The sequence below is a fragment of the Ixodes scapularis genome, unplaced genomic scaffold (genome assembly GCF_016920785.2).
Source record: "Ixodes scapularis isolate PalLabHiFi unplaced genomic scaffold, ASM1692078v2 PGA_scaffold12__126_contigs__length_90152505, whole genome shotgun sequence".
In the NCBI taxonomy this organism is placed as follows: domain Eukaryota; kingdom Metazoa; phylum Arthropoda; class Arachnida; order Ixodida; family Ixodidae; genus Ixodes; species Ixodes scapularis.
This window is the reverse complement of record NW_024609838.1, coordinates 16,545,024-16,557,963: the sequence shown is the minus strand read 5'-3', so window position 1 is coordinate 16,557,963 and position 12,940 is coordinate 16,545,024. Positions and strand designations below refer to the sequence as shown.

Genomic DNA, 12,940 nt, shown 5'->3' with positions numbered 1-12,940 from the left:
GGACATCATTGCGCGGGATACGCCTGCCCGGTTCAACTATGCGCTATGGTGTCACCCCTTCCCGTGAAACAAATGGATTATATTTAATTCTTATTCAGTCGGAAGTAGTCGTATTTAGTTACATATGTATTTATTTGGTAAACACAAACCAAACTTGGGAAAGTAGAAAGTCTTAGAGCAAAATAAAGGCTTCAAGCTAAAATAGTTATTCTCACATCCTGTCCCGTGGATAAGACCACGCTTTCTCTAATATTATCTATCGTTATTAATATTAGGCTTTAATAAATGGTAAGGCCTCCAGACGTTCAGAAGGTCTCGCTGGTCTACCGGACCTCTGCCAGAGCCGCTGCCATGCTGGTCTCGTTGCGTGTGAAGCTCCGGTAGATGTGCTCCAGCGATGTGTCCGTGATGAAGAAGTCCTGCAACTTGAACTTCCTTTTGATCTTGCCCATAAGAGTGAACATCTCGCTCCACAGCATGCTCACTTGGGTCATGCGAAACTCCAACAGGCCCTGGTATCAGAAAGTTAAATTAGCCGAATAAGGCACCAATAGACTGTTCTCCTATTCCTTCCGGTGTATACTCTCGTGGACACTTTTGGCTATTGCCGACGTTTGAGACCAAAGGCGTCGCCGGTCTCCTACGTTTAGCCAAACGCGTCGTAAGTATGCTGAATTCTGCTTACATTGATGAAAATAAAAGGTATTTCAGACTGGCAACTTCGACGGTGCTGAATTAAAGGGGGCACGAAGCGATATCGGTTTGAAATGTTCATGACCCTGCAGAGCCGCACTGGTCCTAGTCTGGCCCAAGTATATACTCGCCAAGAACGCCGCTGACTCAGAAGCTTCTTTGTCAAAACGGGACTATTTCTTTCAGTCTTGCCTTCGCAAAGCCCGATGACGTTATTGCGGGATCCAAACCACCCGCCGTAGGACAGTCGAGCGCGTCCCATGGATTGGGCACGAGAACTGCGTGTGCACTCGACTTCGGCTCGTAACAATCAATGCCTTGGCGGACACTCAAGCAGTGGCTCGTGTTCAACCACTGCGTTGATAAATAGCCGAACTCTTACAATGCCTGGAGCTCAGCCCGCGTTTTCTACTTTGCCAACACTAGCGCGTGGCTATGACGAACGTTGGCAGCATAGGAGAGGCAACAGGCCACGTGGCCGCTTCGTCTAGCTCCGCGTTGAGGGAATGAACAATGCTCTTATTTTTTTAATATTTTTTGGAGAGTGCCATATGGCCTAGGAAGAAAAACTGATATAAGTTGATTCAGTTATTAACGATAGTGACTTATTCTAGGTAGTATATAGCGACTGTAGCAAAGATGTATGGCGAATTGCTAGGCAATTTCGATGGATACGTGAATCATTCTCACAAACGTTCAGCGAGAGCTGCACCTCCTGGCTGCAGCGATATGCAATGGGCGTCAAGTAATGTCAATTTCCCGCTAAATTTGGCGGGGAAGCTGGATTGGTGTTTAGGTCACATGACGAATTATTTCCCCGCTAAATTTAACGGGGAAACTAAATTTATGTGTAGGCCACGTAACGTCAATTTCCCCGCTAAATCTAGCGGCGAAGTCATCTGACGTCAATTTTCCCACTAAATCTAACGGATAAGATGAATTGGTGTGTAGTTCACGTGACGTGAATGTTTCCGCTAAATTTAGCTGGGAAACTTAATTTGTATATAGGTCACGTGACATGACGTCAGGAGACATTGTTTATCCAGCTAAATTTAGCGGGTAAACATAATCGGTGTTGAGGTCATGTGACGTGAATTTTCCCAGTAAATCTAGCAGGGAAACTTAATCCGACTCTTCTTAGTCCCGCCTCACGAAATCCGGAGTAACTATAGTGACGTGACATGTCATCATGTGACATCATTTTCCCCGCTAAAATTAGCGGAGAAAGTGAATTGGTGTTGAGGTCACCTGAAGTCGATTTTCCCGCTAAACCTAGCGGGGAAATTTAATCCGGCTCCACGAAATTCACGAAAACTAGCCAAAAAACGTTTCGCGTTAAAATCGTTTCATGACCCCTTTAATGACGCGATAACTTCTCGCTCACACCGTGGTTTTTACACACACAATCGAAATTGTCGCTTGTAAGCATCAAAGTTGACAGTCGGACAATTGTGGTCAATTCTGGCAGGCCGACAACAGCGAAGTTTTCGGTCTCGCACGTAATCCAGCATCTACAGATACTCTGAAAAAAACAACCTTTAAAAACCCCCCAAAAAGTGTTTTTTTTTTTTTTTTGTTTTTTTTTTAAACATTCTTGTCGGGACAGGCGTGTCAGAAAATGAATTTTATGCGGGAAAAAAGTTAGAGCGATATTGACGGCGAGAGATTTATTTGAAATCCTGCGCGCGAAGTCCATGACGTCACGGTTCATTCCGGAATGACCTTCTCGGTCGTGAAGGCGAAGCCGATCCACCTCTCCCGACGCGTCCAAAATGCCAACAGAAAAAAAAAAAAAAAAAAAAAAATTGTGAAAAGGCGATTGCCGACCAAATCGCGTCTCGCGCCATCATTATAGCTCTAAAAATTATTTTCTCGCGTAAATGTTTTTTTTTTCTGACGCGCGTGTTCCAACCAGACTGATAAGAAAAAACATTTCTTTTTCTTTCCCAGAGTTTTTTAAAGAGTGACGACCGAGATTGCCGCTGCAGGGCTCGTACCTCGTAACTGTGCGCCAACTGAGCCTTGGGGAAGTCCATCTTGACGGCCGTCAGCACGCCCTTCTGGTACACGAAGTCCTGCTTTTTGTCCGGGTACGTCTTGACGGTGATGGTGACACCCTTGCCAAACTTCTGCTTCAGGTGCGGCAGCGAGCCCAGGCACTGCAGCCTGCCGCTCCCCAGGATGGCTATCCGGTTGCACAGGAACTCCACGTCCGTCAGGCTGCAGCGCGCACCGAATCAATCAATCAATCAATCAATCAATCAGTACTTCATTTCACATCAAGCGTTGATGTAGGCTGCAGGGGCAAAAAGACACAAAAGATTTGACTTGACAAGGACTGAAGCCTGGTTCAGACAGTTGCGTTTGACTGCGTTTGACTGCGTTGCGGCAGCGAGAAACCAGGACATCCCTGCTGCTTATATCGCGTGACAAGTCGATTCCTTGGATTGGATTCCACGCTTCATACGAAGCACAGATGTGCCGGTGACTCGCTTTCCGTACTCGACGCAACGCAGTCAAACGCACTCAAACGCAAGTGTCTGAACCGGCCTTAAGGCGAACGACCGAGTCAATTGCCTTAGTAATGACTTGGACTGATTCGAGGATGTTTATATATGGCATCGATGCGGTGACACGGCTGCTCGGAAAGCAGAGTCGCTCCACATGCCTAGTGATTGCTGGGGAAATGAAAGAGCGGTCGCTCCACTCCTGCCGAGTGGCTTTTTTTTTTTTTTTTTCCCCGGTGAAAGCGAAACTGCTTAGATCGGCTGCAGTGAGGGGTATTCTATTGAGCCTGCATCCAAGCCTAAATTTGACACTTGTTTCTCAATTTAGGCCAGAAGTAGCCACATGAAAACCGGGAAACCAGAAGTGAAGCCTATATCTGGCACGTGTTTAATGACTTTGGCCCAAAGAGGCCAGATGACAGCCAAACTGCCAGTAGTGAAGTCCGCCACTTGTTTGGAGTATTAGAGCCACGATACCCACTTTCCGACCAAAGGCTTTCAAGTTTGTTTCTACCTTGGCACCTTTGGGATCTTTAAAAACCTAAATTCCCAGACAAAATCAAATTTCGACAAAAAAAAAACAAAAAAAACTGCCACCTAGGCAGCTTTACCCAGTGTACTGTGTACCTGTGCGAGGTAAGCACGATGGACATCTTGGCCGTTCTCTGCAGGGCGGTGATGTAGTTGATGACCCTCTTGCGCGCCGTCGTGCCGATGCCTGCGTAGGGCTCGTCTAGCAGTAGCACCCTGGGCATGCCGACCATGGCCAGGCAGAGCGACAGCTTGCGTTTGTTGCCTGCGCTGCAAAGGACGAGGAACTCGGCGCTTGGTATACGGCGCTTGTAACGCGTCTCACAACTTGTCTTCAACTCCAACGTGTTTACCGCGACCTAAAAAGTTGTTCCTCGATTCCCGCCTAACGACGCCACAGAAGTCTCATGGCGGTGTCACAGCAGCGATGGTACATGTGGCAGACGCTAGTTTTGCTGCATGTGTCCCTCCAGCTTTACAGTTCACGGAAGCTTCGACGGCTAGGAGTTGACGACGCCGCAATGACAGAAGCACTCGCGTTCTTTTTGTGCTCTGTTCTATAACTTCGACGCCCAACCGCCGTGATAATCGCATTCGACAGCGTGACACTGGGTATTTTGTGACGTAATTTGTTGTCACTTTGGGGCTGCTTCCGATGCATGGACGGAATGCGGAGATCAGATCGTCTGCTTCCTGCACAGGAGTTGCGGTGAAGTCAGAATGACGCCGAGCTCTTATTGGCTGATTGAAAAAAAGAAAAAAAAAAAAAAATAGTGGGTAGACCTCGAGGCAGCTAGCATCGAGTTCTACCCACTATAACATTTCAATCAGAACCAATCAGATCTTGGCGTCGTTCTGACGTCACAGCAACTCCTACTCCGGAAGCAGACGACTTGCTCTCAGCATACGATTCTAAGCACACCGGTCGAACACGCGTTCCAGGCGTCGTATAATTACAAGACTAACCTGCATCGTAAAGACATTGCTTTTCCAATGACTTTATTATGACATGTGATTTGTATTCGTCATTTTATTTTGTGTATTTTATAAACATTCAACGTGAGCTGGGAGAAGTTCATTTTGAGGTTTGTTGTTGTTCAAACCAGACTTCATTATCTTCTCGTTCGTCTGAATCGGATAAAAATAATTTGAAAAGGAGAACAGAAATTTCATGTAAATGCAATCGGAGAAGAAAACGATATCTAGATTTTTTTTTTGAAGTAACGACCACTGCTTGCAGTTTAGTTGCATCAACAAGTAATGAAATGGCATGGCTGAGCCCTCTGACAAATAGTCAAGAAGATAATAAAAACAACTTTTAAAAACTGATCTCCAGTTAACTGATTGCTTCTGATGCTTCGCGTACAAGTTTGAAGTCATGTCCGAAAGTCGTGCTTGAGAGAACCAGATTATTTAATAAAAAAATTTTGTTTTTACTTTTCGGCGAAAGTTTATTTCTGTAGAAAGTTAAACTTTTTCCAGTCATTATTTTTCTGGCGTTCTTCTCGATCCTAGGACCACAAGTCCAATTTTATTTATGTACTTGCTTAGAATTATTGTCATGCCACTCTCGAGGACCATTACAGGAATTAATGTAAAAAAAATTGGAAAAATCAAATAGCCACAAAAAAATCTAGTTTCTTGTTTAACAAAAAAGAAGCGAACAAAATCTATCATTAGATAAAATTCACTATGCGAAATGTCATTTGGGGCCCGATTCAGTTAAGAACTGAGCGATGGACTTTTCCAATGAAGAGATACTTGTTTATGATATTAGCCTCGTTGAGCAGTAGATTCCCAGTCACAATCCATCATATAAAATTTCTCTATTTGGAGTTTGTAAGTACGAAATGTTTGGGTGCGAGTTTGTCCACTTAACCGTCTTGAACATGCGGCGTGAGTATATATATATACTTGACTTAAAGTTAACCATGTGTCTTTGATCCTCAAAGAAAACAACTTCACATTAGCGATTTCTTGTCTACAAAAAAAAAATGAGAGTGGTACATGGAAAGCAACACAAGTCAGACGAGCCTCCTCCGTATTCGTGTTTTACTCATCAACATGATGAAGCACCAACATGAATTTTCGCCATTTACAGGATTCCCATTACGATTGGTGAGATTCCGCCTAACCACAGCTTATATTTGCCTTTCTTACCTGTAAGTGCCCACCAGGTTGCCGGCGATGTCTGCAAGGTCAAAGATCTCGAACAGCACTTCCAGGTAGTCAGCGTCGTTGGCGACGCCCTTCAACCGCGAGTGAAGAATCAGCGTCTCTGTGCCCGTCAGCTCGTCCACGAGGCCGTCTCGTTGCGGGCAGTAACCCAAGTGTGCTTGGACCTACGCAGACAGGCGCTCTCAGCTGTTGAGCAGCGCCTCGTAAATCAGCAGTGTTTAGAAACGTGCCACCCAAGCTAATGCCAGAACCATTTATCCGTAGACACTCAGAGTACCTAAGTATTTAAGTCGAATAAACAATCGAGTAACGGCCCGTTCATACACTTGCGTTTACTTATGTTATAGTCGGTGACAGCTCAAAAGTCTAGGATAAGCTCTTCCCTTAAAGCTCTACACTCTCCACATTTAGTGGAGCGAACGCTGGAGATGAGATGAGTCCGTCCTCACATTGTCTCAAGCGTTCAATCTGATCAAGTGGAGAAGTGGGGGGTTCTTGTGAGGAGCTTGTTTTGCACTCTTCAGGACGGTTCCCACATGCAGTGCAGCGCTGATACAGCGCAATTAACGTGTCTGCAGCCACCTACCGTCTGCCATGAGCGAAAGTTTTGGCAGTGCGATACAAATCTAGTAAACGCTCCCGTCAGCAAGTGCTTAGCGCGAAGTTGGCGTTGTGCGTATAGCGCTGCGATGTATGTGTGAACAGGTCTTTACCATGTGACTAACTATACTTCGTTTCACGTTAGCGAAGGCTAGAAGCGCGAGCTCATAGCGTTGGCAGCTGCTCTTAAGTCACGAGAGCTTGTGCTGCCGAGATGTGCCCCACAGCAAGGAGCTCACGCTTGTAGCGTTTCCTGCGGTACATCATAAAATGAAACAGAGCATACACACTCCGTTGGTTCAGGAGTCTAAGCAAGTTTTCTCAAGGAGCTCACGAGTCTGGTCTGCCGAACGATCGAAAAGCCGTCGAGGAAGACGTCTCCGTCGGCGGGCAAGACGTCGCCCGTGAGGATCCTGAAGGTGGTCGTCTTTCCGGCCCCGTTGACGCCCAGCAGGCCGAAGCACTCCCCGGTCCGCAGGACGAAGCTGAGGCCCTGAAGCACGGGCTTCTTCTGCCACCAGCCGTACGCCTTCGTCAGGCGGCTCACAACCATGGCGGGTCTCTGGTCTGGCCCGAGCGGTCTGGCGTCTCGACCAACAGATCCGCTCAGGGTGTCGACCAAGGCGTTTTCTCGCACGGCATCGGAGTCCTCAAGCATCACCTGTAAATGGTGTAAATGTTTGAACGAGTGTCTACGCAGTCAAGGAGTCACTAAGGTTTTTAGGTTTTCTTTGCCTCGAGAATTATTAAAATGGTAATGAAACGGCATTGAATCATGAAACGGCATATGTCCGCCCCAAACTAGAATTTTCATTAGCTACCTGGAGCCCCATGCATCAGAAACACCTAACCGCTCGCATCGAATCAGTTCAGAATCGCGCAGCACGCTTCTTAGCAGCAGCCTATTTTTTAACGCGAGTGTTTCTCCCCTCAAACGTCAGTGCTCGTTACCTTTGCTTGAAGTGCGTCGCACCGTTTCTCTCATGTGCATACTACATAAGTTGTATTACAGCCATTGTTATACAAACATTTCGTTTTTTAACCCGCCCAATAGATCACCCCATCGCACCATAAACAGCAAAAGGTTTCAACATATCACTGGTTCAACAAACGAATTCATTGATTCAGTTGTACCATATCCGCACAGGAACAACTTTCCCGAGTTCATAGCCACCATTACTGACACTAAACTATTAAGTGAAAGACGTATCTTGATCTTTCAAATCTACCGCGTTTCTTTCCTAATTACACATACTTCGTTTATTATGTTATATTTTTATCATTCTCGTGATACATTCAATCATGTAATCACAATTCAACTTATCTTTTATGTGCAAATTGAGTGACACCTGTACTGCAGTTTTGTGTATTATTATTTATTGGGTTTCTTTATTTCTATATCTGTTTATATGTCTCGCCCCTCTTACAGAAAATTCTCAACGAGCCCGTAAGGTTTGACGAAAATATAAATAAATATATCTGGACGTGACGACCTCTACGCAAGCGTACTGACAGAAGTTCACTATGTACTAGCATACTCGCACAAAACAACACATTCTATAGTTTTGTAAGATGTAAGGGTAGTCGCACTGCTTATACATAATACAAAAATAAATCGGTGCTCGCACCAGACATGATAATAAAATCATCCGTAGACACATCTCAAACATGTTTGAATCAACACATGCGTCGAACATGTCTGCATGCAGTTTGTGTGTGACCGTTCACGAAGGAAGAATCGCTCCTCACACAATGTCGGCAGAGGGTCTTTTGTCTGACGTATCAGGAGTGCGACCACGGTTTTTAAGGATTTATTTCCATCAGCATCTCCTCTCATTGCAGGTAGATGGGTCACCTTGGTGGGGGAGGCGATCAACTTTGGCGTTGCGGTGGCTCGGACGTTTTCTTGGGGCGCGCTGAGCAGTCTCTCTACGCGGTACGCCCAGCGGGACTCGACGAACATGAGCACGAGGAAGAGGACGAGTCCCTCGACGGCCAGCGTGGTCGCCTCGTAGAAGGCCGAGTACGGGTGCACCGACAGGGCCTGGATCGTGGCGTCCTCGGGACGCTGGCCTTTGGGCACTGCGGGGGATTGGGCGGGAGAGCGAACACTGAGATGAAACATTTACGCACCTAGCGATTTACTTTAAAGCTGTGTGGGAGACACGCTTAAATTACTTGTTTCTGCATGTCGCAGCGCTCGGTTGGGGACGCTGGACCGATTGAACACGAGTTCATGTCGACACAGTTATCGCGTTCAAAACGTGCGTTCGAACGATGTAGATGACGTGAAGTGCAGAGGCACCAGCCATGATTGGTTATTTCACTAGGGACATGCGCCGGTACCCGAGGCCGAAGACAGCAGATGATCTTTAATCAAAAAGAGGAGACAAGACTGGGCCGAGAGAAGAAAATTACAATCGAGTTATCTTCCGTACTGCCTAAGCCCAAACTCCCTCTCTTGCACGCCCAGCAATGCCATCTTTTCCCACATGTCCCCCGTGCTAGACAGCACGAGTGTCGTCAGTTCACTGATACACCGGGGCACACGAGCAAAAGAGAAATATGTAAACCAACGAAAACGAGCGTGCGTCTCACTCTTGCGTCCCTTCACGAGATAGTGCGGCTGATTCTCACAGCACCTAAAATTATGAAAACCAGTGTACTAGCATATGCTTATATCGTTAGAGTGAGATCGAACGCAGACGCAGATTGGACACAAACGCTGTGTTGGTGTTCGGCTGGGACGCGTGTTCCATCCGTGTGTTGAAGAACGCTCGATGTCAGGTACCGGACCGATTGCTAAGTTTGCGTCAACCTGATGTGACGCGACGTGAAGGTAGATGAGGTTGTTCACATGTTTGGTTACCCTGAGTAGTGTTGGGAGAGATCTTGTTTTGGTTAAACATCGTGGTTTGTGGCAAACAAGCCGGACAAAGCAAGCACCCCCTATGTGTTTTTGTGACAATCCCTGACAGTACTTATAAAGAGCATTCGCTCTACGGGTGACTTCAATAACCTTCTTTCTTGTGTAACAAGCAGCGATACTGCACAAATCTTGTATGAGCTGCATCTTTAACCTTAACCCCATCTAAAAAAGGAGGATTTTGCGTGCGGGGTCTCTCACCTTCGCAGCATAGTTTGAGCGATAACTTGAAGTCGACGGCGTGCGTGTGGCAGACGCGCTCGAGGTTCACGCCGCCCGTGCGGCATATCTTGTTCTCGCTGCTCAGCTCCAGGATCTTGGTCATGCCCCGGGAGTAGGAGAAGGAAGGCACGAGCAGCATCGCCTGCAGCATCACTTCGAGTGCCACCATGACCAGGGGAGCGTTGATGGTGTACGCGAAGTGTTCTACGAACACCGTCCCCAGGCAGCCCAGGAACGCTGGGATCGAGACAGAGCAGGCCAGAAGGTAAGGACACGGACGCGTCTTCTCCAACGTTTCGAACCGTTGGATATGACAGATTCGGCCCAGTCTGTGCTCTGTCCGTTTCTTGTTTATTCCATCCTTGTGAAAGTATTATTTAACGGTGGTAAGGTCTGGTAATGTACTACGTAGATATGGCCCCGTCAAAGTTGTGTTCGTTTTTCTGCATTCTAATTATTAAGCCACTCTATAGTATGTTTCAATTGTTCTAGGGTGGGGCGCTACATTATGCTAAAATTCGTAACATACCGTAGCACCGTAGCGTTACGTAAAAAGTATGAAAAGCATTAAACGATAAACTATCAGTAGTACTGGGCGGACAGATAGTCTTGTTTAATATCATAACAATCATAAGAAAGTTGCCCAAAGGGATTGAATTTATTTGGAACAGTCAACGTTATTCGCAGCACTAATTGCTTTCTCTTATAATACTTTACCCCAAGAACGGCGTTGTCGAATAAAAAAATGCAAACACGCCCCCGTCTAAACCGCTATAATTCTGTAATTGAGGCATAAGTATGCTGATCCGGTTCAATTTAGACTATACTTGATCAATTAAGGGAGGCATCACTGCACCAGTATAAGTGACATCAGCTTTGCTGAAACGTTTAATGCGTCACTGGACGTAGAAGTTAACAAAAAAGTGAGTAATTAAAATATAGTAAGATTTGAACGATGTGGCGTAGATATTTGAGCGTACACAAAATAAAGGCGGTGATGGCGAGGGTCGAGTAGCCCTGGATGGGGTTGTCAAAGAAGAAGGACGCGATGTAGATGCCTGGAAGGACGGCGAATCCATGCAGCAGGTTGAGAAGAATAATGGCCTCTGCAGAAAGAAACATAAAAGAACGTGGGAATAACGAGGGAACATATTTCCTAAATTGTTTCTAAAGCTCCAGATTAATCGCACTCTAACTTCCAGGGAGCCCCAATGCCCGAGTCACACTACAGCGACAAACAGAAACAAACGACAGCGGCAATCCCTCAAACCACAGTCTTTCGCGATTTGACAGGCTTTGTAGAACAAAGGAGGCTATATTCAAACACAAGCATCATGCACGGGATCGTATCTTTGGCAGGATCGCAACCACTCGTGCTTACTTCACGAGTACCGAAGGACTAAACGCCTGCCAAAGGTATCATCGCGAGCATGCTGCATGAGTTGGAGGCTTGTCGCTGTCGTTTGTTTAGGCATAAAGCTAATAGGCCAAGCTGCAGGTATACCTGCAGCTTAGCCTCTTAGCTTATAAGCATGAAGACACTAAGTCGTCTAGTGATATATGTCGATTACCACTACGAAGCTTCTACAATGTATTTTTTCTTTTATACTGGCGAAGGAAAGCTTTTTTTTTTAGAGCGCAGCTCTTAGGCGCCCGTTTCCGTCTTGAGCGGCGTCGCCGTCGCCGTCGGCGTAACCGCGCGGTGCATTATGGGTAAATTTCCCCGCTAAATCTAGCGGGAAAATTTCCCCGCTAAATCTAGTGGAACAATTTCCCTGCTAAATCTAGCGGAAAAATTTCCCCGTTAGATCTAGCGGAAAAATTTCCCCGCGAAATCTAGCGGAACAATTTTCCCGCTAAATTTAGCCGAAAAATTTCCCGCTAAATGTAGCGGAAAAATATCCCGCTAAATCTAGCGGAAAATATTTTCCCGCTAAATCTAGCGGAAAAAAGTTCCCCGCTATATCTAGCGGAAAAATTTCCCCGCTAAATCTAGCGGAAAAAATTTCCCCGCTACATCTAGCGGAAAAAATTTCCCCGCTAAATCTAGCGGAAAAAAGTTCCACGCTAAACCTAGCGGAAAAAATTTCGCCGCTAAATCTAGCGGAAAAAAGTTCCCCGCTAAATCTAGCGGAAAATTTTCCCCGCTAAATCTAGCGGAAAAAAGTTCCCCGCTAAATCTAGCGGAAAAAATTTCCCCACTAAATCTAGCGGAAAAGTTTCACCGCTAAATCTAGCGGAAAAAAGTTTCCCCGCTAAATCTAGCAGAAAAATTTCCCCACTAAATCTAGCGGAAAAAATTTCCCCGCTAAATCTAGCGAGGAAATTTTGGTCACGTGACCTGGGGAGTCACGTGACACCCCGAGGTCACGTGACCTCGGAGGGGGCACGTGACTCCCTCCACGTTACCCCACCACGGTCACGTGCCCTCGAGGGGGGGGGGGGAAGTCACGTGACCCCCCCCCCCCTCCCGAGGACACGTGGCCCTCAGTACCCTTCCCTCCTCCTCCTCCTCAAGAGCTGCGCTCCAATTCGGCGTTACAGGGAGTTGTAAACGGCTTCCACTTTTTTTTTTGCGAGAATTATACTGATATCTATCCAAGAAGAAACCGAAAGTAACAAAAATGGCGAAGGTAGAACCGAGACATCGTTGCAACTGTTAGCACAAACATGTTTATGTTGCCAGCTAGAAAAAAAATCAAAAAAACCTTGTCTTGTCTTTCACCATCTTATATTTAATTTTTGCTTTCCGTTTATTTTCGCAAGATTACCTCTTCGTCGAATGTACCTGGTCATTTTAAAATACATTTCACTTTTACACTTAATCGCTCAGGATGCTATTGGCGGAATGCACTTCCACCGTTGTATTAAATACTTTTAAAAAAATACCGTAATTATTAACAGGATGAGAACAGCAGGGGCCCCTTTTAAATGCCCGGCCTCCTGCACGTGCTCCTTGCTTTCTGCCGTGCTTTGGCAAAGGGTTTCCAAGGGCATAGCTCGCGCTAGAAGTGGGACAATCAAAGGACATGTCTGCCATTCTCGATTACTGGCAAAGTGTGCCACAAAACTCATCTTTGTGGTCGTCCTTACATGATTGGCAAAACGCTCACTTGGACGTGTTGAGTATGGTGGCTTATACTTTCATTAATGGAAATAGAAGGAGTGTCAGGCTGTCGACTTTGTCGGTGTTGGTTTAAGGACGCGACTGCTACAAGCTTCCGGCGTGGCTTTTTACACACACCATCGAAATTGTCACTGGCCATCAAAAATTGACAAACAT

General features: G+C 46.2%; 1 protein-coding gene across 1 annotated transcript in view; it reads right to left on the bottom strand.

Moving 5' to 3' along the window:
* Window positions 1-299: 299 nt before the first annotated feature.
* The window catches only part of LOC121047065 (phospholipid-transporting ATPase ABCA3-like), a 28,290-nt gene continuing 15,649 nt past the window's right edge, over window positions 300-12,940 (bottom strand). Inside the window, exons 10-16 of the mRNA XM_042289332.1 lie at window positions 9,637-9,894; window positions 8,365-8,591; window positions 6,844-7,170; window positions 5,892-6,073; window positions 3,828-4,001; window positions 2,691-2,913; window positions 300-512 (exon numbers count right to left, since the gene is read on the bottom strand). Of these exons, the coding sequence (XP_042145266.1) occupies window positions 324-512; window positions 2,691-2,913; window positions 3,828-4,001; window positions 5,892-6,073; window positions 6,844-7,170; window positions 8,365-8,591; window positions 9,637-9,894 (1,580 nt within the window). The 3' untranslated portion in view covers window positions 300-323. The remainder of the gene's footprint in view (window positions 513-2,690; window positions 2,914-3,827; window positions 4,002-5,891; window positions 6,074-6,843; window positions 7,171-8,364; window positions 8,592-9,636; window positions 9,895-12,940) is intronic.